This window comes from Trachemys scripta, chromosome 1 (genome assembly GCF_013100865.1).
Source record: "Trachemys scripta elegans isolate TJP31775 chromosome 1, CAS_Tse_1.0, whole genome shotgun sequence".
NCBI classification, from domain to species: domain Eukaryota; kingdom Metazoa; phylum Chordata; order Testudines; family Emydidae; genus Trachemys; species Trachemys scripta.
In genome coordinates, this window is record NC_048298.1 from 199,384,079 (window position 1) to 199,409,945 (window position 25,867).

The 25,867-nt window shown below is 39.0% G+C and overlaps 1 protein-coding gene across 1 annotated transcript in view; it reads left to right on the plus strand.

The window, feature by feature from the left end:
• Window positions 1-25,867, plus strand: part of CFAP47 (cilia and flagella associated protein 47) — a 660,392-nt gene that overhangs the window by 412,670 nt on the left and 221,855 nt on the right. Inside the window, exon 51 of the mRNA XM_034754614.1 lies at window positions 16,221-16,318. Within this exon, the coding sequence (XP_034610505.1) occupies window positions 16,221-16,318 (98 nt within the window). The remainder of the gene's footprint in view (window positions 1-16,220; window positions 16,319-25,867) is intronic.

Below are 25,867 nucleotides of genomic sequence, written 5' to 3' on the forward strand. Positions count from 1 at the left end.
GTGGCAGGGCTCAGGACCCTGGAGTTCAGCCCCATGTGGTGGGGCTTCGGCTTTCTTCCCTGGGCCCCAGCACGTCTAACACTGGCCCTGCTTTGCAGACCCCCTGAAACTTGCTCCCAGCTCCCAGGGGCCCCCAGATCCCTGGTTGAGAACCAGTGATCTAGCTTACCCCTTACAGGTGTTTGTCTAAACTGTTCTTAAAAATCTCCAAGGAGATTCCACAACCTCCCTAGGTAATTTGTTCAAGTGCTTAACCCTGATAGCTAGGAAGATTTTCCTGATGTCTAACCTAAATCTCCCTTTCTGCAATTAAAACTCATTGCTTTTTGTCCTGTCCTCCATGGCTAAACGGAACAATATATCACCCTCCTCTTTAAAACAATCTTTTATGTACTTGAAGACTGTTATCATGTTCCCCCTCAGTCTTTTCTTCTCCAGACTAAACGAATGCAGTTTTTTTCAATCTTTCCTCGTGGATCATGTTTTCTAGAGCTTTTAATCATTTCTGTTGCTCTCCTCCAGAATTTCTCCAATTTGTCCACATCTTTCCTGAAGCGGGGTGTCTAGTACTTCTCCAGGTGGGTTTCCCAGTCTGGGGTATGAATGACCACATCGTCCAAGTAGGCAGCAGCATAACTGTTATGTGGGCGTAATAGCTTGTCCATGAGGCGCTGGAAGGTAGCTGGGGCCCCATGTAGTCCAAAAGGGAGGACAGTATATTGAAAAAGACCCTCTGGTGTAGAGAACGCAGTCTTTTCCTTTGCGTCTTCTGCAAGGGGAATCTGCCAGTACCCCTTTGTCAAGTCTAGGGTAGTCAAGTACCGGGCATTACCCAGACGGTCCACTAGCTCATCTATGCGAGGTATGGGGTACGCGTCGAACTGGGATACTTCGTTTAGTCACTGGAAGTTGTTGCAAAATCTTGTGGTGCCATCAGGTTTGGGCACCAGCATGATTGAGCTGGACCACTGACTGTGGGATTCTTCGATGATCCCCAACTCCAGCATTTTTTTTACTTCTGCTTTTATTTCCTCCCTTTTTGCCGCTGGCACCCGATAGAGCCTCGTTACTCTGGCCCCAGGGTTCGTGACGATGTGGTGATATGTCTCGGTAAACTCGACCCGGTTTTGTCAAGAACACATCTTGGTTCCGGAAGATCATCTCAGACACCTCATTCTTCTAGTCTGGTGTTAAATCGGGAGACACTCTCACCTGTTTGGAAGGCTTGTTTTCCTGGGTTAGGTCTTTTTGGACCGTTGTGCATGCCTCTTGTGCATGCCAGGGTTTCAGAAGGTTAACGTGATAAATCTGTTCTTGTTTTCTGCGTCCTGGCTGCCGCACCTTGTAGGTTACTTCCCCCACGGGTTCAACCACCTCATAGGGCCCCTGCCATTGGGCCAGAAGCTTGCTTTCTGCCGTGGGTACCAACACCCTAACCCGTCCAGTGACCAGTATATTTGCCCTCTACCAGACTCCTGTACCCCACTGGTCTGGGTCTGTCACAATTGGTACTTCCTAAGTGAATATTTTGCATTTGTCCTTACTGAATTTCATCCTATTTACTTGAGATTGTTTCTCCAATTTGTCAAGATCATTTTGAATATTAATATTGTCCTCCAAAGCACTTGCAACCCCCTCCCAGCTTAGTATCATCCGCAAACTTATAAGTGTATTCTCTATGCCATTATCTAAATCATTTATGAAGATATTGAATAGAAGCAGACCCAGGGCGGATCCCTGTGGGAACCCACTCAATATGCCCTTCTAATATGATTGCGAGTCATTGAAAACTACTCTCTGAGTATCGTTTTCCAGCCAGTTGTGAACCACCTTATAGTAGGTTCATCTAAGCTATATTTCTCTAGTTCGTTTATGAGACAATCGTGTGAGCCAGTATCAAAAGCCTTACTAAAGTTGAGAAATATCACATCTACTATTTCCCCCATCCACAAGGCTTGTTACCCTGTCAGAGAAGGCTATTTGGTTGGTTTGACATGATTCATTCTTGATAAAACCGTGTTGACTGTTACTTATTACCTAATTTTCTTCTACGTGTTTATAAATTGATTGTTTGATTATTTGCTCTCTTATCTTTCTGGGTGTGAAGTTAAGATGACTGGTCTGTAATTCCCTGGGTTGTCCTTATTTCCCTTTTTATAGATAGGTACTATATTTGCATTTTTCTAGTACTCGGGTATCTTTCCTCCATGAGTTCTCAAAGACAATTGCTAATGGCTCAGAGATCTTTTCACCCAGTTCTTTAAGTATTCTAGAATGTATTTAGCAGGCCTTGATGACTTGAAGACATTTAACTTGTCTAAGTAATTCTTAACTTGTTCTTTTCGTATTTTATTCTTAGATCCTACCCCGTTTACACTGATGTTCTCTATGTTAGTCATCCAATCACTGTTACATTTTTGGTGAAAACTGGAACAAAAAAGGCATTTAACATTTTAACCATTACTGTGTTTTCTGTTATTGTCTTCCTCTCCTCATTTAGTGGGCCTGACCCTGTCCCTTGCTTCCTATGTATTTGTAAAATGTTTTCTTGTTACCCTTTATATCCCACCCAGACAGCCAAGTCACATATGATGAGGATTACTGAAAATCTTGTTCATCATATATAAAGTTCTACCAATCCCAAGAGATCGGACACATTACCCACCAAGTCAATGATTATTTCAGATCTTATCCAAATACACATTTACAGCCAATTCTTATTAATTAAGCTAAAAGTTATTTAAAAAGAAAAGAGAGAGGATTGTGGATAAAAGATCATTATACATACAGATATGAATAAAGCTCTTAGGTCAGTTTCATAGTAGAGATGGTGAACTGCTGAGTTGCATAAGTTCTTTCCAGAATCAGTTAATGAGGTTATATTCCAAATATGCAGTCCATGTGTAGAGTTTGTTCTAATTCTTCCATGAGAAGTAGCAGGGTAATCCAGACTGGAGCTGGAGACCTCAGTCTTGCAACGCAAGCTTCCTCTGACCAAACTTAAGCAGATCTGAGATACGGGATTGGGGCCCTAGCGTTCTTTTATAGATCTCCGGCAGGCTATTGATAATCTCTTGACAGCAGGTATCCCTTGGTGAAGAATAGTGGCTTTGAAGTAAAAATCTATTTCCTATGTATACACAGGTACTTAGTTGCATTCATCAGCATCATAAAGTGCTTTCCATTAATCAGTTCATAGCGTTTACTAAACTTCAAAAAGAAATATAGACAATGATGTTATTACACTCAAGTTTCATCTAAATGTTAATATTCCCTTTTGATCTCTGAATCAATAGAATATAATAACAGACAGGAACATTCTGGTTACATGTTACATTAGCCATCCCCTTTGCCTCTCCTCTTGTGGGTTCTAGGACTAGCTGCTCCAAGAAGCAGTCATTTAAGGTATCAAAAAACTTTATCTCTGCATCCTGTCCTGAAGTGACATGTACCCAGTCAATATGAGGATAAGTGAAATCCCCCATTATTATTAAGTTTTTTATTTTATATTCTCTAATTTCCCCAAGTATTTTACAGTGATTATCACCATCCTGGTCAGGTGGTTGGTAGTATATCCCTACTGTTATATTCTTATTATTCGAGCATGGAATTACTATCCATAGAGATTCTATGGTACAGTTTGGTTCATTTAAGATTTTTACTTCATTTGACTCTACATTTTCTTTCACATATAGTGCCACTCCCCCACCAGCATGACCTGTTCAGTCTTTCCGATATATTTTGTACCCTGGTATTACTGTGTCCCATTGATTATCCTCATTCCACCATGTTTCTGTGATGCCTATTATATCAATATCCTCATTTAATACGAAGCACTCTATTTCACCCATTGTATGATGTAGACTTCTAGGATTTGTATATAAGCACTTGAAACAATTGTAACTTTTTAGCTGTCTGCCATTACATGATGTAATTGAATGGGACTCTTTTTTTCATTTGACTTTTTCTCATCAGATCTTACCCGTATTTTTATCTCCTCTCCTCCTTACTAGGACATAGAGAATCTCCATTAATAGATCCTCCCTTAAGGGATGTCACTGTCTGAACCATCTGCTCCTCCACACCTATCAACTTTCCCCCAGCCCTTAGTTTAAAAATTGCTCTATGACCTTTTTAAATTTAAGTGCAAGCAATCTGGTTCCATTTTGGCTTAGGTGGATCCCATCCTTTCTGCACAGGCTCCTCCTTTGCCAAAAGGTTCCACAGCTAAATACAACATAAGAACATAAGAACGGCCATACTGGGTCAGACCAAAGGTCCATCTAGCCCAGTATCCTGTCTACCGACAGTGGCCAATGCCGAGTACTCCAGAGGGAATGAACAGGTAATCAGCAAGTGATCCATTCCCTGTCACTCATTCCATGCTTCTGGCAAACAGAGGCTAGGGACACTATCCCTGCCCATCCTGGCTAATAGCCATTGATGGACCTATCATCCCTGAATTTATCTGGTTCTTTTTTGAACCCTGTTATAGTTCGGGCCTTCACAACATCCTCTGGCAAGGAGTTTCACAGGTTGACTGTGCGTTGTGTGAAGAAATACTTCCTTTTGTTTGTTTTAAACCTGCTGCCTATTAATTTCATTTGATGACCCCTAGATCTTGTGTTATGAGGAGCAAATAGCACTTCCTTATTTACTTTCTCCACACCAGTCATGATCTTATAGACCTCAATCATATCCCCCCTTAGTCGTCTCTTTTCCAAGTTGAAAAGTCCCAATCTTATTAGCAATTACAATCACTATCTTCTTCTAATTCTCTAACAATACAAGTGTACATTTTTCTAGTCTGTCTAACATGGCTTCATTAGCTGTTTACAAGGAATGGCCCTAATATGTCTTTAAATGTAGACTTTTGGTAATTTAGCCTTCAAGTTGTTTAACCTTTTCTGGATCAGTGTCACACCTATGTTCCCCCCCAGATTCCAATCCTTTGCCCATGTCTTCATATTTTGGATTTACCTGTGGTCTTTTGTCTCCTTCCCCCCCAACAAACCTAGTTTAAAGCCCATTTCACTAGGTTCGCTAATCTGTGTCCAAAGATACTCTTCCCCTTCTTTGACAGGTGGACCTCATCTCTGCTCAGCAACCCTTCTTCTCAGAACAGGATCACATGGTCAAGGAAGCTGAAACCCTCCTGGTGACACCATCTGTGCAGCCATGTATTTACCTCCAGGATTTGTCTAGCTCTTCCCAGACCCCGACCCTTGACTGGAATGATCGATGAGAACAACCACTTGCGCCCCCAACTCCTTCACCCTCACTCCCAGAGCCCTGTAGTCACTTCTGATCTGCTCGGGGTCATGCCTTGCAGTACCATTAGTGCCCATATCAGTGAGCAGCATAGGGTAGTAATCAGAGAGCTGGATGATCCTCAGCAATCCTTCTGTAATGTCTTGGATACATGATTCAGTTAATCACATTTTTGCCATTTTCAGTGCCATAGAATAGAGATTAGGGCAGAAAAAGAAATGTACAGTAGTAATATTTCACAATTATATACTGTAGCACATTTCATCTGAGGCTCTGAAAGTAATTAAAATAATAATTAAGCCTTAACATTGCTGTGTGATAAAAAGTATTATCAGAGTTTCACAGAGGGGAAAATTCAGGCACAAAGCTTTAGCAAATTGCGCAAGGTCACACAGCTGGTCAATGGTAGAATTGGGAATAGTGGAACTTGAAGGTCCTGATCCAGATCCCACTGAAATCAATAGAAAGGTTCCCTTTGAAGGAAAAGTGATTATTCAAAGTCAGAGAAAACAGATTTCCATATGTTTTGTCATGTTTCTGTGAAATGTTCTAGTAAGAATATACAGGTTGATAATATGGATGCTTCTAATCCTGATTGGTAATGTTAATTTTACATTTTCTGTAACTTCTGTTGTGTTGCTGAATGATGAACCCATATTGAGGTCTGTTTTTGTACACAGAGTTTAAGCATTTTTCTCTTAAACTGTAGCTGGTCAATAGATGGCAAGGCTTTTTTCCATGTGGAACGTGCCAGCTTGATATTTAGAGTTCTGGCTTGTCTGCAATTAATAAAGAAGGTAATATATATGGATTCAAGCCTCTCTAAAAGACAACTGGATTGTGTTGCCTTGGCAGAGGTTTGTTACAAGGTTTACTGTCTGTACTAGAGCACACTCAAGGTGTCAACTCCCTACTCTTGCCTCCTGCAGCCTAGAGAATGGGATTATAAGAGAAGGCTGGTGGCTAAAGGCCTGATTAGAAGTTCAGGAGCGCAACAGGGAATGCTGTAAAAACTGGTAGTTGGGTAGAGTGACACCTCTGAACAGATACAGTAGTGCAGTAATGAAGATGATGCATACTTTATTCCTGTTTGTTATTTTTGAAAAACCTTTAAACTCTGAAAGATGGAAAATACAGCCCTTGGAGAAAAAACTTCTGGGAAAATCTAGTATAATGTTTTCTATTGGGCCATGCTATTTGATTCTTCTAGGTTAATTTTGTACTGAATAGCAGAGAGAGTACCTACCCTCTACAAAACTATATATAGTGTCTCAAGTTGGGCACCCAAAATTACCAATCACTTTTGAAAATCTTGGTCATAGTTTTGGGTGATGAAAATCCCTTGATCTAGATCATCAGCTTGTGTAAATCGCTGTAACTTTACTGAAGTCAGTGGCGCTGTGACAGATTACGGTAGCTGAGGATCTGGCCCCTTGAATGTATCTCTTGAGACATTTTAATAGGCAGTGAATGTTGTAGCAGTTTCTTTAATGAGACCCTGACATCCATGTGTAAATTGAACTGGAACTGTCTTTCAATATACTTGAAATTTTTATATTTATGATACCTTATAATGGAGGTGTATTAAATATTTTTTTTAAAAATTAATCTTTAGAAACTAAACACATTTTTTACCTCCTGCAATGGGCTTGGAAAGGACTTATTGACTCATTGTTTCCACTCAGTTTATAAAGCAAATTGTATTGGGAAAAAAAAAGAGCATTAGACTAAATGACTCTTGAGCTCATATATGAAATTTAAAGGTTACAATCTTAACTTCATAACTTCTCTGGAAGAATATAATCAACTGCATTGCCTTTATAAGCATAACTGGTTCTTTGCATGGCAGAATTGAACATTAGTGCCTTCCTTTTTACATCATCTTGATCATCTAACATCCTAACATTATAAGATTTTTCTTTATCTGTGAGTAATTTGCAGTTTTCTCCATATATTACGTAACAATTTTCTACACTTGGAAACTAAATGTAGAGACAGAAAGAGATGCTTGGGACCAATAATAAAAAGACTTAATTGAGAAATGTTTTTCAATAGAATCCTGGATCTATCAATACATAAAAGTTGTAATTTTCATCTAGTAGATATGAATAGATTAGTTGTCCAGAAAAACTACCATAGGTGGTGTCCAAAACCTTTTTGTGAAAGCCATTGCTATGTACCAATCTTACACTATTTTAACTAAATGTTCCTCTGACAGAAAATGTTATATGGTAATTGAGTTTAAAATAATCCATAAAATGTATTCATTTCCTGAGAATTCTAGAAAGAGTGGATTATAAATTTAACATAAGAATAAAATGTAAGGGCAAGGGAACTAGATGAAGTTTAGCTCTTTGTAATAGAATTCTTAGTTTTCTAGAACCAAACAAACCTGAAAAATAAGCAACATAAAGCATTATATGCAGTATTATATGAATTCAAGAGATAATATATTAAAATTAATGTAGACGATTCTACAGTAGTATCAGTCTTGCTCTCTTCCCCCACCTCTGTCCCCCCCAAAAAAAAGAAAAGAAAAGAGAAGAAAAGGCATTGTTTTCACTTTAAATACAACCATTATTTATCAGTTCATAATTTCTCATAAACTATGGCCTCAATCTTACAAAGGCTTCAGTGGATTTACTAATGAATGCAGTGCTTAAGTGTATGCCAGAGGGGTCTACGTCTTCAATGGTCACATAATAGTAATGGTGTGCATGTGCATTATGCAGTGTAGTTGTAGGAGTGTTGGTCTCAGGATATTAGATACACGGGGTGGGTGACGTAATATCTTTTATTGGGACATCTTCTGTTGGTGTGAGAGACAAGATTTCAAGCTACACTTTCAAAAGATGAGCCTGGGAGCTTACATTCATAACTGTGCTATACACCAAAAATCATGGACTGGATATGGTTTATTACAGCTATTTGTAACCCACTAACCCCCTCTTGTTGTCTATGTCTGCAGAGGGGTTAACAGGCCACTCTACCTTGAATGGTCCCTTACAATATGTGCTAGCTACGTATGCACCTTGCATTTTGCTGTGATGTTGGGAATGCTTTCCCAAGACCTGAAGAGCTCCATGTGGCTTAAAAGATTGTCTCTTTCACCAACAGAAATTGGTCCAAAAAAAGTATTACCTCACCCACCTTGTCTCTATATATGCATTGAAAGAGAACAACAGTCCTGTGAAATCCTGTTCTTATGTATTTAAAAGCACAGTGATACTCTGTAAAACTGGCATTATGAATATGAAATATTCATTTGCTTACAATTATTTCCATATCAAGTTTGTTCATTTTCCAAATTGAACATTGCTTTTTAGATTGCTTTTTCTAATTGCAAATTCAGCAGTGGATGAGAAAATCAAGCTTGTCTCCCCCTGCATCTTATGTAATCTTCATAATAAAAATTCTATAATTAGAACTCCTCTGAAAAAGTTATCAATGATACATAAGCTAGAAAAAAATCCAATATATTCTTCCAAAGCACTGTTGGATCTGCAGCATTATCAGAATAATTCCTGACCACTTTCAGCCCAATTAAGTCATGACCAGCTTAGTAGGTATAGGAGGAGAAGAAGTTAAAAAGAGAGAGAGAGATTATATTTCATGTTGTGGGAAAAGAGACAAAATGATGCTATAATTGTGATAATGTATTTTGGTTCAATGAGACTGGAAAAGTGTGGTATGGTCAATAATGGAGGAGTTTGTCTGATCTCTAACTCTTCGGGTTGTCATATAAACTATAATAGAAGATTACAAGTATCTAGGTATTACCACTAATGCATTGACCAGTTCTCTATAATAGTTTGAAAACTGGCATAATAAAAGTAAGAGAATATGTGGACACCAGTGAAAAACACATTTGCAATATTAAAAAGAAATGTGACAAGATAGCAGAATGGTTGAGTTGGAAAAAGAAGTTAAAATTCACTTGGAGAAAATTGACGATTTGGAAAGTCAAATGAACAGGAATAAGGCTAGGTAACCTATTTGAGAGGCTTGAACAATTTAACCGAGAGTAGTTCATTGAAGACCTAATTAAAGCTTTCATGCAAACTTAAATTTTGTAATGTGCTTTGGATAGAGCAAACTACAGATTTTCAAACACAAATGCTGGAAATAAGTATTCAGACTTTCTTTTTCAAGTGTCTTGATTTTAAAGGTTGAGATAAATTCCTTCAATTTGAAGGAAAACATGAATAATAAATGTTCTTAGAATTTCATGCAACTTCTGTTTATTTTTCTGATTTATAGCAGCCAAGCTCAGAATCAAAGAAAAGTGCTTGTTAGTGTGGCAGTGGATGCACACCCCATCTCCCTTCAGGGTTGATAGTGGGTGTGCTGACACCGCAGTTACAGTCTACCTGACTGTTTTTGGCCTCACCATGATGAGGTCCAAGGGTCAGAGTAAAAGCAGCAGCCCCTGGGTTCTGGGCTGTGTGGCGAAATGGCCGGAGTCAATACAGCAGCCCTCAGACACAAGGCAGCGTGGCCTAGCGGCTAGAGTCAATGTAGCAGCTCGCAGGTACAGGGCAGCATGGCCTAGTAGTCAGAGTCCATCCTGCAAAGGAATCTTCCACTTTCCATTCACACACCTTTAACCCTCTCCAAAATGCTTTGCGATGCTTTTCTTACCCTTTGCAGTCTTCCATCCAAGTACTGAACAAGCTTAATCTTGCTTGTGTTGTGAGATCTGACAAGATCACAGCCCTGTGGTTGTATGCAGGCAAATTAGGGATTTTTTGTTGTTGTCAGTGAAGCCCCAGAGAGTGAGACAACAGGGAATGAGACTAAAATCAAACACAGGTTTACCTCAGAATACATCAAAGTACTATCACTAAGTCATGAAGAAAGATATCAAATATATTTAAAATGTCAAAAGTTTATAAATGAGCACACACACACACACACACACACACACGGTATGTCTGTATCATTGCAGTATGTTTTCTATTATGAACCCCTGTTTTGATTTGCTCATAGATGTCTGAAAATGTCACCTTTTGGACTGAAACTTTCCATGGCTGGGGAAAGGCGAATGTTTTGAAAAGTTTTTTGTGTTAAGGATGGTGAATAAAAAATGTGTTTAGCAATGGGGGGAACTGTTAACGCTTAACAGTTAAAAAAATAAAAGACCTACATCACAAAACCAGACAAACTATAAAACTTATTGTGTAAGTAGTTTTTGCTGAGTTGTCATAGTATTTGCAAAGTGCATTTAAAAATGATAGCAGTCAAAAAAGGTATGAACATTTAAAAATTCACAGTAAAAAAAAAAATCACTTCTTCATAGAGTGTGTAGTTCCAAAAAGATGAACTGCAGAGATTTGGAACTGAGCACTTCTAAAAACTCTTTCTTCCCATGTTATTCCTTTCTACCTGGCCACTGTACCTTATGCTTTCTGGGGCTGAATATATTGCCCATATTGTTCAAAAGAACATGGTTTTCCCAGGACGGAATCTGCTTGAAAGGAAAGGAAAAGTGTAATACAAATCACATACACCTCTACCTCGATATAATGCTGTCCTCGGGAGCCAAAAAATCTTACCGTGTTATAGGTGAAACCGCTTTATATCGAACTTGTTTTGATCCACTGGAGTGCGCAGCCTCACCCCTCAGAGCGCTGCTTTACTGTGTTATATCAGGTCGCGTTATATCAAGGTAGAGGTGTAGTTGGTTGTTCTCAGTTGGGATTGGTCATTGAGTATATGGCACAGTTTCATGATAGCCAGAATATAGAATTTGAGTTACATTTTAATAAACACTTCAAAAAAGTAATGGACATAAAAGTTACAACATATTTTTATTGATTTAATCCTAGTCATAGTTGGTATTAGATTGAATGGAAAGAAACGCTGAATTTAATCTTCACTCAATTTTACTGCTTATGGAGGAGTGAGGATAGAAGTTTGTTTGATTCACACTTCATTTTTCGTGTCCTCCAACCATTGAATTCAAATGATAGTTGCACATCCAACCTTAATTTTGAAATTTCCTAACTTTTGAGTACTTAACCATAAAATTTAATGTTCATTTAATGTATTTTTTTCTCTGGAATGAAATCATTATGTGTAGATATTTCTGTCACCAATAAAAAACAAAACAAAACAAACAAACACACAAAAACCAGAAAGAAAGAGAAAAGCTTAGAACTCAAGGCAAGCGCTAACCAGGGCCAAACCTGTGTTCTGTAGAAAAGGTCTAGTGACACAAAAATCTTTTCAACATCCAGTTGCTGTCCTTAAATTATAAGCTACAGTTTAGTAACTCCTGTAATTCATTTTTCCCAGGATGCACCTATATATCTATAATATCATTACTTGAGTTTGTTATACAGTTATGTTTAACATTTTACAAATGGCTGTGCATAAGACAGACAGAAAATCTTAAGAAGTTATTCTTGCAGGAGAAGGTTATTCAGCTGTGTTCTCCCTGAGTAAAAGGTACCAGCTCTTTAGAGTTTATATAAACTGCCTATATGATATTCAACAATATCTGCAGGTCTGTTTGGCAGACAGGTCAGCCTGCAAAAAACCAAAACAAACAATATTTTTTCAACAGGAAGTTGCTGAATTGCTTATGTTAAATGTAGTTAAAACTCTCCACTTCCCACACAGTGTAATTCCCCATGCTGGGTCTTGTGCTTTCACACCCACCTAACTGGAGTGTGTAGTGCCAGTGTAGGCATTGGGAGTTAGTACATTCATAGGGCTGTAGTTATACCTACATTTTATAGATTCCATTCAGTGGGAAAGATGGGTTGGGGGCACTGATGTAGATGGTTTGAAACACATGGGTGAGAAAATGGAGAAGGCAGAAAATAGTGGAGGTGAACTATTGGCTTTGTGAATGGTGTAAAGCTGAAGGTCTGAATTTTGTGGCGCATTGTCCACATTCCAGTGGGGGACAGAGCTGTATGAATGGGATGTCCCCATTTCATAGACAGGGAGACTAATCTCGGTTGGAGACTTGCTGGAGCAGCCAGGATGGCATTAAACTAATAATGTAAAGGTGGGGTGATAAGGAGGTAAATGCATTACAAACTCAAATTCATTGTGTCACCAACATTTTGGACAGATGTGACAAATAAAGTGAAGAGAAGAAAATTTTCAGTTGCTTAAATATCTGTGCTGGGAATCTGGGTAACAAGCAAGAGGAATTGGATATTTTCACTGATGAGACGAAGTTTAGTGTTAAGCCCTTGGCATAACAAACAGTATGAATCAAAGGCTGTGAATCGTAGTAGGCCTGGCCTTAGCAAAATAGCCAAACACTAGATATTAGCTAACCAAGTAAGCACATTTCTGATCTGAGAGGCTGGTTCTAGAACACCCAGAGTTATCAAGTAGCTACATAAACAAATTCCCAAGAGGTGGTACAAGAGCACTCTGACCACTTGTAAGATAAGAATGGGATGACCGGATAATGGATGAGGATGTTTTGTTCGAACTAGCAGGTACAAAGGTAGTAACTAGCAACATGTGGAATGTAATATGTAACTTGTTTGTATCAATGTATAAAAGGAGAAGTCATAGAAGGGGCATCTTTATGCTAGCCTAGGGGACAGCTTAATGTTTTGCTGATTGAGCTGGTACCATTGTTGTGAGCATACATGTATTAGTGTATCTGTAACCACTGAGCTGCGGTGCTAGTACCATGCTTCATCAACAATAAACCTTCTCCACTGAACCAAGCCTATGGTTTTTCTTTGTGAACAACATCAAAGTCTGGGGAATCAACACACTGCACTTTCTTCTAAGAACAGCAGCACTAGCAACACACAGCAGTAATCACACCACAATCATGCCAGGGTCATCAGTGTTGTGAAGTGCAGATAACTGATAAGGGAAGATAAAGACAGCATGGAAAAAATCTGTGGCTTCAGGCCTAAGAAAAATAAGGATCTTAAATATATTAGGACCAAAAGAATTCCTAGCAATGGTATAAGACCGTTCCTAGATGGAGGTGGTAAAATTGTTAATAATGAAGCAGAAAAGCCACAAATGTTCAGTCAACATTCTTGTTATGTATTTGGAAAGAAGCAGGATGCTGAAATACTTTGCAGTACATTAGTAACCAAAGAGGGTATTAAACCTAATCGACTAGAAAACATTTTTAAATCAGCAGGCTAAGGTAACTTGCACCAAAGAGTCCTAAAACAGTTGGGTGAGAAGATTTCTGTCCCATTGATGTTAATTTGTAATACATCTTGGAATACCAGGGAAATTCCAGAAGACTGGAAAAGTGTTAATGTTGTACAAATATTCAGAAAGGCAGGTGGGATGACCTGGGTAAATACAGACCAGTTAGCCAATCCCAGACAAATAATGGAAAAGCTAAACAGGATTCAATTGTAAAGAACAGAAAAATAATTAGACAGCAAGGGTTTATGAAAAAATAGGTCTTGTCAAACCTTATTTTATTCGTTGAGATGACAAGTTTGGTTGGAAAAAGTAACTACATCCATTTAATATATTTACACTTTTAGGAGGTGTTTGTTGTTCTGATTAAAAAAAAAATTATCACTATGCAGTATTAATAGAGCACACTTTAAATGTATGAAGAACTTGCTAACTGAAACCTCTCAAAACGTAGTCAGAGGGGAATCATAATAGAATAAGGATGTATCTAATGGAGTTCCACAGGGATCAGTTCTAGACCCAGCATCATTCAACATTTTCATCAGTAATCTCAGCATAAATATAAAGTCACTGCTGATTAAATTTTTGATTGACATGAAGTTTGATGGAGTCCCTATCCCAAACTAGTCAAGAGAACCAGGAGACCTACAGAGCTATCTGGATTGCTCTGAAGCTGGGTCCCTTCAAACAAAACGTGTATTAGTGCATCCAAATGCAAACTTATACAGCAAGGAACAAGACATACCTACAGAATGGGGAACAGTATTGTAGAAAGCAATGACTCTGAAAAGAATCTAGGGGTTGGCGTGGACAGGCAACTCAACATGAGCTCCTAAGTGCAATACTCTGGCAAAAAAGGCTGATGTGATCCTTTGATGTATATACAGAGGAGTAGTGAATAGGATTAGGACATTGATTTTGCCTATGCATATAGCATCGGTGAGACTTATACTGGATTGCTGCAGACCGTTCTGGTGTCAACATTTTTAAAAGGCTATTAAAAACTTGGAGAGTGCAGGAAAAGGCCATGAAAATGATGCAAGTGCTGAAGAAAATGCCTGATAGTGAGAGATTTAAAGAGCTCAATATATTTCATTTATTAAAAAAAAGAAAATTGGGTGATGACTTGATTACAGTGTATAAGTATATGTACCTTCACGGGATGAAAATACCAGCTACTAAAGAGCACTTTAAGCTTGCAGAGAAAGGCATAAAAAGATCCAATGTCTGGAATCTGAAGGCAGAGACATTTCTATTAGAAATGAGGCACAAATTGTTAACAGTAAATATGCTTAACCATTGGGACAAATTACCAAGATAAGTGGTGGATTCTCCAACTCTTGATGGCTTCAGATTGAGACTGGATGCCTTTCTAGAAGATATCGTGTAGACAAACAAGTTAATGAGCTCAATATAGGGACGATTGGGGGAAGTTTAATGGCCTGAGATATACAGATCAGGCTAGCTTATCTGTTGGTCACTTCTGGCCTTAAACTCCATGCATTTATAAAAACATCTTCACTGGGAAGTGTGGGCCTTTCTACCGCCAGACACTTCAGATGCAGAGTTGGGGCAGTGCTTGACCTTGCTGGCAATAGTTAATGGAAGGATCCACTCTCCTGTTGCTGGCCCTAGTAACATAGTACATTCCAAGCAGGATTTAACAAATCCACTTGCCCACTTAACAGTGATGAGCATCAAGCTTTCCTTGTAAATGTATTGTCCTTTTAATCCATCAATTTCTGCAGAATTTGTTCCTATTTTTTAAATCAAGTTTCTAATATTTATAGTTGCATATAGTTGCAAGTGACCTCTAATATGGGAAATGAGATCATCAATAAAGTTTTTTCTCTCCTGATTGTGCAGGAAGTCAGCTTCCAAGACTCTGGTGCTGTTTGTTTCTCTTCTAGATAGCAGCAGAACCCCCCTAATTCTCTCTCTTTGCTGCCTTCTGGACCATGTAGGAGGAGAGATACAAGAGATTTATATGTGATATAAACAATCATATTTCAGAAAATAGGCAAAACTCTATTTAACGGGGTTTCGGAAGAATATTTTCCTATGGCCATTTTATTCCATAACTGCCTACTGCAGAGTTCCGTGCATCTTTCTATGCAAAACGTGGTACTGGCCATTGTCAGAGAAAGGAAACTGGCTAGATGTTTAGTCTGACCCAATATGGCAATTCCTATGGTAGAATGTTTTGACACATACATTTGTCAGTTGCTAATGTCTCTGATTTACACATAGCCACAAGACTTAAAACTAAGGTCACCTTGTTTGAAAACTTGATGCAAAATTTGATGCAACTGTGAAACAAAATATACTGTGTAGACTTTGCAAGGGAAGACTGTCCCTGCTAAGGTAAAAATTTTATTCTAAGTATTTTTTTTGTTCTTTAATACTTTTGTTTAATACTGTAGAACAGCCTTTTAATGCAAAGATTATTTTAATTATTCTTGGATTGTGTTTAAGCAATGCACATATGCAGAAAATAGCTAAAAAGTGTCAGAGTAAGTTAATTTTTGAAAGTGATATTTCAGTTCAGATTGCATCTGTTAATCATATTATCAAATTGAATCTACAAGATAAAGAAACAAGGAATGCAGTGGAATGGCAATACTTACACTAGATTGTGATTTTCTTGAAATGATGCCTCAGTGCTAATTACAAATATTAATAGGTGAAATCCTGGCCCCGCTTAAGTCAAAACTTCCATTTAGTTGAATGGGGCTAAGATTTCACACATTGTCTCAGGAACAGATTTGTAAAAAACACTTTCTTCTATTTTGTTTACACAGGAGGAAATTCTTCATGTTGCAAAGTGTGGTTTTCCTTGGAGATTAATTGTGTACCCTGTGCACCTGAAAGAACCCTGGATGTGAAGTGTGCAGCTCTGGTAAGATAGTTTTCAAGGTTTAGTTTTGTGGCATTGCACTAACAGTATATATAACTTCCACTGTATGGAATATTGTACAAATTTATAGAGAGACCACACAAGTTCACCTTTTGGGCTAAAAATACCCAATATTCTGGGGCTAAATTTAAACTTAGTAATGTAAACTAAAAATAAGCCGTCGTTTGCTAACTTTAAACATTTATTTATAATCATTCATTAACTACCATCTTTCACACTCTCTCTCATGTGGTTTTTATTCTGCTGTAATCTGTTTCACACATTGGCACTCAGAGCTGGATTCAATAAAAAACTTCAACCAGCTTTTGTACTAGAGCTATACAGAACAGGAGAAATCTATTTTAGGTGCCTTCCACTTTTGCACAATGCACACTATTAATAAGCTTAGGCTTTCATGATTTTTTTAAAAAATTGCTTAATCATTTTTTGGATTATTAGGCAAATATTTTCTTTAACCATCAAAAACATAATAAAACGTTGTTAATCAGCTTGGAAGAATTATTATACTGTTTCATTGAATAAAATGGCTTGTATTTTATAAACCATTTAAATATGTAAAGCTTGAATAGTTCATTATTTAGCATTTCTGATATGATACTGAGATTAGCCTGCCTAGATTTATTTTTGTCGGCATTTTTTGCCTTTGAATTAGATATTTTAGTGTTGTGCTTTTGTTTTTCCAGGGCTAATGTTTTTCTCAACTTCTTTAGAAGAATATTCATGTTATCATCTAGAAGTGCTATTTTCAGTTTGGTTTGTAAGCAAATGAGAAAAAATGGCTTTTGTAATGGATGCTGATGAGTTCTATGAATAGAATAACAGTTGCACTGCTTTGCTGCAAGAAGCTTTCCCTAGAAAAATATAGAACTGATACTATGGTTTGGCTTCATACAATTAGAATTCAGGTCCCCCCGCCCTCCCTCCCTGCCATACTCTCTTCTCCTGATTTGTTCTTTGAATAGTAATTTCATTTCTGGGTACATGGTGACTTGCATCATGAATGCAGCACTTTAAAAATAAGCAAAAAGAACAGTTTCATATGATTTCCTAAGATAGTTTTGGGTCTTGAATGCATCGTGATTATAGGCAATGCAGAGATACACAAAATAGCTTGAAATATAAAATTAATATTGGATGAGACTAGAAACTGTGCTGTTGCTGGGTGGACTTAGCCATACAGACTGTGTAGCCCTCTGCAGGATGCAACTTAAAACAAAAGTTTTATAGTGACAATGAAGTCAACCATATGCTTTAATGAAGGAGTTGAAAAATAGTGCTACATGTGTCTTGCCTATGTACATTTTGTGAAATATTTTATAATGGCTTTAATCATTTATCACTTTTAGTGTTTGTCATTCTCCCTCTGAAGCATTCCATCCTGAATGTGAACTTATCCATTGTTCAGAGGCAGAAAATGATTTTCATAGAATCTTGGAGGAGGAGGGTTGTAGTCAGGGTTGCTAGTGACTGAGTTGTGATGTCTGTGCCTCTCACCTTTTAAATTCAGACCTGTTTATTTAAAATGTTTACAGACCTTTCAGGCAGATTTAAGATTTTGGATCAAATCATGTAAGATTTGCAGTTTCACATTGTTGATACAGTAAAACAGACACCTTTTGGCTGAATGTCACTTTCAGATTTAAGATTCATCTGAACCCAAAATTCCAAATGGAACTCAAGGTTTGTGTAGCCATATGGATCAAAACCAGTGAATCCCTGCAAAGGGAAGCCAATGAGTTTCATACAGTTCTAATTAGTTGCTCTTTTTCAGTTCTATTGGCTTGTCACTGCCGACAATAGTAAAATCCTGGTTTTGTCAATAAAGCAGGGGTAACTTGGATAACTCAATGGAAGCAGACAAACTCAATAACAACCTGCCATTTTTACAGTCATTTTTCCAACCATAATCTCACTTCAGTGGGTTTAGTTATTCTTTATTTAAATAGGATGCTTAACAGATATTCTGCAGCTGGGAAAAAAAGTTATTGTTTTAATATGCAAAACTTTGCACTCCCTTGGCAGCTAGGGGGAAAAAACTGGTTAGGGAGAAGTGGGCAAAAAATCCATTTTCTTTTTATGTGATTTCCATGTGCATTTCTTATGCAATTTTGAAAATGTGCTGTTAAAATATTAAAAGACAATGAGTTGCTATAAGGGAAAAAAGAAAACTTTTTGACTATGTTGAGGGAGTTTAAAGGCTACACAATGCATTTGACAATGCAGCAGCAGGATAATAGTTCCACTAAATAAAAGAAGCTGCCTTACTCTTAATTCTTCATTATTTTGTAAAAACAATACAAACTTGCAACCAACAACTTCACTATAGAATAAGAGGAGAGGCTGACTTCCAGGCCAAGTTGTCCAGCTGCAGAAAATAAATCTGGCTTCCAGTCAGGGCCGGCTCTGGCTTTTTTGCCGCCCCAGGCAAAAAAGCTTATTGCTGCCCCCCGGCAGGGAGCGCGGCATGGGAGGGCGCCGAGCCCGGCCGCGGCCCCGCTCTCCCCGGCCGGCTGGAGCGCCATGGGGAGGGCGGCGAGCCCAGCCGGGGCCCCACTCTCCCCGACCGGCCGGAGCGCCGGGAGGAGGGCGACGAGCCTGGCTGCGGGCCCGCTCTCCCCGACTGGCCGGAGCACCGGGGGGAGGGCAGCCCTGCTCTTCCTGGCTGGCCGGAGTGCCGGGGGGAGGGTGGTGAGCCCGGCCAGTGCCCCACTCTCCCCGACCGGCCGGAGCGCCGGGAGGAGGGGGGAGAGCCCAGCCACCGCCCTGCTATCTCCGCCGGCCGGAGCGCCGGGGGGAGGGTGGCGAGCCCGGTCGCAGCCCCGCTCTCGGGCTGGAACGCTGCCCCCCTCCAGGTGCCGCCCCAAGCACATGCTTGGTAGGCTGGTGCCTGGAGCCGGCCCTGCTTCCAATCTGTACTAAATGTAGTTTTTATTTTTAAAAAATACACTGCCAAATCCTGAGGTTGCTACTTAGTATTTTTTCATCAAAATTCTCCTTAACTTAAGCGGGAGTTTGCCTGAATAAGGATTCAGTAAAACCTAAATAATTTGGCTCATAAATTGAATAAAGTAAATGAAATTAATTGTGAAGTGAAATCTTGCTCTCTTTGTATCCTAATGTTTACATACAGTGCCCTCCCTTTAATTCGTCCTAGTCCATCCCCACTACTTAAGTAGAAATAAGTGACTGATGTTATCTATATGACAACCATAAGACCTGTCTGATTAATACAACATTTAGCTGTAATCATCTTTTTTTATTACTAACGAAAAATCAAGTCCAATTTTTGTGGGAGGTGCACTATGCTATATCTCTCTAGCATCCCTTTAGGGAGAAGGGTGGGCAATGCTTCCTGTCTGAATGCAGGGCACAGTCCTCAGTGCTTCTCAAGGTGTTGCGTGGCAGGGCAGGTGGGCAGGCAGAGAATTAAAGCAGTCCAAACAAAGTCAGCATGCTTCTGCAGCTTTCAGGAACCTAAAGAGAGGAAAAAGAAAATGGAAATGTACCGATCTTTCTACTTTCTGAGAGGGCCTGGGCAGCCAAAGCTCTCAAGTCTTTTCCCTGAATGACAGCCAGAGGCTGGGGAGTTCTGCTCCTTCAGAGTGCCGCCCTGCACTGAGAGAGACCCTCCCTTTTAAAGATCCGCCCATCTCCAGGCTTGACAAACCTCACAGGTGCACCAGATTGAGGCTGATTGTGCCTAGAGGATCTCTTTAACCCCTTCCAGACTGGGGTTGGAATCTGCCCCACCACAGGGGGAACTGTCTGACAATAAATGGTTAGGAACAATTTTTTAAATACTAGATACGATATATGTGTTGTTAAGACACATTTTATATGGAAAAAGTGAGTTAACTATTTCAAGAAATTATTCTATCATCTTCCCTAGTAATAATTTTAGAACAATGCAGTATATTTACAACTGTATAATGAAAATTTGCAGAAATTACAAAATCCAAATTAGTATGTATGGTAATTGCTTAATAGATATTTTTCATTACTAAATACACATATGTATATGCATTTCTTAAAGGTTTATTTAAAGCTACACCTCTACCCCGATATAACACTGTCCTCGGGAGCCAAAAAAAACTTACTGCGTTATAGGTGAAACCGCGTTATATTGAACTTGCTTTGATCTGCTGGAATGCACAGCCCCGCCCCTCCGGAGCACTGCTTTACCGCATTCTATCTGAATTCATGTTATATCAGGTCACGTTATATCGGGGTAGAGGTGTACTTCAGAAATTGTTTTACCAGTTGAAAGTAAGTACTGGAAAATAAAACCATTGGTAGTATCTGAAATCAACTGAGAACATATGTTTCAGAAACAGAAACCTCCTGACATTTTCAGCTAGTGACATATATTATGTAGTGTTGTTGTAGCCATGTCTGTCCTTTGATGTTAGAGAGACAAGGCGGGTGAGGTAATATCTTTTATTGAACCAACTCCTGTTGGTGAGAGAGGCAAGCTTTTGAGTCACACAGAGCTCTTCCTCAGGTCCGGGATAGGTATTCCATGCACCACAGCAAAATGCAAGGTCAAGGTCAAAATGCAAGGACCTGGCATTTTGCTGGGGTGCTAGGAGTACTTTTCCCAAACCTGAAGAAGAGCTCTGTGTGGCTTCAAAAGCTTGTCTCTCTCACTAAGTTGGTCCAGTAAAAGATGCTACCTCACCCACCTTGTTGCCCCAGTGACATGTATTGTCAGACTTCACAAGCACAACCAAAGAACATGTCAGATTATGTATAGTGGTGGATGAACTTTCGATGAATGACTTAGCCACAGGTATAATATGTAGAAATCTAATAGCATCATATTTCCATCACTTGTTGAAGTCTCAGGTATATTGAAGTATAGTGCCACTGTTTTGTAGGTAATAGAGTTTAAGGTTGATTTTAAATCTTTTCTCAGTAGCTCCACATCCCTGAAGTTTCCAAGTAGGTATTCTTTCTGAGGGGTTGGATCAGAGTATCTTTCCTCAGTATTTATTTTGTCTTCTCCAGTGTAGGTTTTATTTTGTTCAGGTATTCCTCAGTTAACCTAGAGTATATGTGGCAGGTGATTTCAGAATTGTCCTGATGAGATTCCAAGTTGGATGGGGGATATCATGAAGCAGGATTTGGTACACAAGCCACCCATAGGCTTCTTATAGGAGATAATACTTAATTCAAAGGACTGACAACAGTTCAAATGACAACTCTTCTGAGCTCTCATCATCAGCTAATACCTCAAAGGGTTTAAAATTTTGCATGGGCTCTGCCTCAGCTTTTGGTTCCTGGGAGCACAAAAGAATCAGAGACCATTTGTTTTCCTTCAGGATTTACAGCACATAAGCTAGGATTTTCATAGTAGCCTTGGGGAATTAGGCACCCAGTCCCATTAAATTTCAATGTGATTTGGAGATCTAACTCCTGTAGGCTTCTTTGAAAATCCCAACTATAGTAAGTATATATGGAGTTCAACCTGGTTAAGATACCTTGATCATGATAAGTTTCAGAGTAACAGCCGTGTTAGTCTGTATCCGCAAAAAGAAGAACAGGAGTACTTGTGGCACCTTAGAGACTAACAAATTTATTAGAGCATAAGCTTTCGTGGACTACAGCCCACTTCTTCGGATGCATGGGCTGTAGTCCACGAAAGCTTATGCTCTAATAAATTTGTTAGTCTCTAAGGTGCCACAAGTACTCCTGTTCTTCTTTTTTCTTGATCATGATAGTATAGTTAATCTTGTCTACTGCCATCACTCAAAGCATTCACACCTCTATATTTATCAAAAAGTGTATGGGAGATGTTGACCAAGTAACCATGGATAGGTTGAGTAGCCTTTGATGTTTGGGTTTTTAACACTGTAGAAGATCAGTCAGGTCCTTAGCCGCTTTGCCACCACAGTGCACTAAACCACCACCCCGACCAACAGATTTAGTGCTACAGTCTACAGACCCACAGCAGCCATGCCCCAGGCCCCTTATTGGCTGGGCAGACAGCATTCTCATTGGCTACCAGGACTATATAAAGACCCCAACAGGAAGACAAAACTGTTTGAGCAACAGAACATTGCCTTGCCTTGCCGCCTCACCCAACCCTATCCTGCTGCCCCAATGCCTCGCCTGACCCTGCCTTGCCACCTCACCCAACCTAGCCTCCTTAACCCTCTGACCTAGTTCCTTGGTTTGGATCGTCCAGTTACTGACCCCTGCAAGAACTCCAACTATTGCTCCAGCCTGCCTCTTATACTGATTGACATCCCAGGTACCTGACCATCTGTTCACACTTGACTACTGCTCTACCCTGCCCCCTAGCGCACTTTGGCCACTTGACATTACACACTCCTTATTCTGTAGCTACTTTTCTCAAGATTGAGCTTTGAAATATAGGTATCAAAAGCATTATTCTACTAGTTAACCTTTTCCTGTTCCTTAACAGATATCATAAAAAAGCCAAAAATGGCAATGAAATAATTGAGCAGTTATCGGACGATTAGAAATTCAATTTCATTAAAAATTCCCATGTGACATTAAAAAAATTAGTTTTCTGTCTGACATTTAAAAATGTTAGGTGACTATTAAGAAGAGTTGCTAAATCCCATTAACATTTCAAAGTTATTCACAGCACAACAGACTCCTATATCAAAAACTATGACATGGCATGTCTCCTTGAGGCTAATGCCTGGCCAGACCAACCCATTTCACTGACCCAACCTAGGAAGTGTCATTAAGGGTCCTTCATTGTTTTTTGTTTTCCTTTCAGAATGAAACAAGATTTCTAATTCATACCATGAAATACTATTATTCCTATTACAAATTGTGGCAATGTATATTGAATTGCTAGACAATATGTAATTTGTGTTTGTAAAAGCTACGGTTAAGATAGGAGATTGCCCCTTTCCATTTTACCAGGGAAGGGATGGGGTGTTTGATTAGTCTGGCAGGGGAATGGCCACTCCTTGGGTCCTGGTTGAAGATGAGGTTGTGTGTTCTGGCACCAGGGCTGCCCACTACTTTTCCTCTTCTCCTGCTTGGAACATGCTTGGGGAATATGTACAGGCAGCGGCTGGAGCTGGGGAGAGCACATTGGAGTCTCTACCTCTGTGTCAACCATTGGCCAATACAGGGAGTGTGAGGGAACTGATAGGTTCCAGCTATTTCCCTCCTCACGTGCATAAGCATTTCTGGGTACACAGCAGCCATTCTTTAATTTATAAGCCAGGTTTCTATAACAGGGTCGCCAGCAGAGGTTGCCCAAGAGATGCACTGAATTGGCTCATTGAGGTAGTCAGACAATGCCCCCCTTTTCTCACCAACACTGCTCACTGTTGGGTGTCTGCTCTAGCTGTAGGCCATTTGTGGCACCATGTGCCATCACGATCCCACCCCAAGAGAATTGTTAGCCTTCAGGAACCACAGCATTGGTTACTTCAGCAAAAATTTGCATAACCTGGAACTGAACTATACCACTAGATATGGAGAATTTGAAGGCTTTCTATAATCATAGCAATTTTAAAGCAGATCAAACATCACTTTAAACTCTTGACATTGTTTTTGAATAACTTTGCTTCATATAATTATATTATTGTTATTCTCTGATTATAGGTATAAAGCATATAATTATGGATGAATTTTATACTAATGCTTATAATTATATACTCTGTAAATCACAAACATTACTTCATAACTGTGGCATATTATTTTCCCATAAATCCTAAAGTAAATGAGAATGTGAAAGCTGTTCTTGAAAACTGAGTAACTTGAAGTTATGAACCATATCCTAAGCTTGAGTTTTAAAAGTATGCTTTCATAACAATTGGTAGCATAAAAAGTAATGTTCTGTGAAAGAATCATGGCGGCATTCTTCCTGGAAGAAAATAAATTTTGGGAAGGTTATAATTATTAACCACTTTAACTAAAAGCACTTTGACAAATAAATCAGACCAGAACATCTTTACAGATCTCATAAAATGGTAGTTATCAAAAAGGAGGATGAATGACTAGAGTTTGAATGAAATTTGTTGATAAATACATAGAAGCTGAAAAAAAAACAAAAATAAAAAAAACCAACAACCCATATTAATCAGTTATGTGGTGCAACACAAAGGGGGCTAATGTAGATCATGAAATGCCAGGGAGACTACAGCTGAATTTGGCAAGAGACTATTAAACAATAATCAGAAGGTGGTTCATATTTTGCTACATGAGTGGTCATATTTGTGAAAAAATAGTTGTCAGATGTGTGGAGAAAGAGAGCAAATATATTATTATACTAGTTTGTCACTTAATCTGTAGCTGGTATTCCTAGATCTCGGCTTTTAGTAAGTTCAAGGCATCAGAGCAACAGTATTATTGCTAAGCTTCTACATTTGAGTCCAAAGCCAAAAATGTAAATGTGAGGAGAAAGAGAGTAAACATTTTAGAAGGTTTTCTAAAACCTGCTAATTAGTTATATGGAATTTAGAAACATATTTTTCTAAATTAAGTGTAAAAACAACAACTGTTGAAATAACGGGCTAAATTCTCATATCAATTACATTGATGTAAATCCAGAGTCATTCAATTTTAATTAATCGAGTTACTCTGGATATGTCTGTCTGAGAGCAAATTTGGATGTAGTATACATTATTATTTTTAATGTCATGAGAATGAGGTTAATTTATTTTGTCTTCATAGTCTCACTGTTACTATTTCTTCTCATCTTAATAACTCTGCTGAGCAAGCAGTTTTGGAAATTTGTTATTCAGCAAAATTCTGGATAGAGAGCAGAAGTTTTACATACTGTCTTACAGAAAGTCACTTGTGTTTCGTTTTATTTTATTTTCTATACTTCACCGTAAGTGTAAAATAAATTATTATAGTATATAATTTACCCAGAATATGTACAGTGGTATGCTGTGATAGTTCTGGTTAGGGTTTTGTTGTTGTTGTTGTTGTTTGGGGGGAGGGGGAGGTTACACTGAAGTACTTACCCTTTAAGACTGTAGCACAGGACTTGATCCTGCAAATTGGTGTATTCTGTGGTCCCACCCAGTTATGTATGTAAGCACATTTTCACCGTCAACGGACTACTCATGTGCTTTGGGCCACAATGTTCAGTAGCTTGCAGGATCAAGTCTCTATAGCACATGTAAATGGAGTAAAATTTAAGTGTGGTGATTCAGTATAATTGTCCAGGCCAAAATGCTTTATTTTGGTTTACTAATTTTCTACAATTACAGCAATATCTTTCAAGGCCAACACTAATGTAATTCTGTAATCTAAACTACATGGGGAATGCAGTGGACTTGTGGTCTCAGACTTTGACATGGAAATTAAGTGCACGTGTATAATGTACAGAATGTAGTCCGGTTTCGGCACCAAGAGCTCTTACTTTACATCATACGTTGAGTGGCCAGTATAATGAACTGGGGTGAAAATAACTTACAGGACTTACCGGTACTGCTGGAGTCCTGAGAGGGGCATGGCCTCATCTGGAAGAGGCGTGACCTCAACCAGAAGAGGCGGAGCTCTCAAGATTTAAAGGCCCTGGGGCACCGGCTG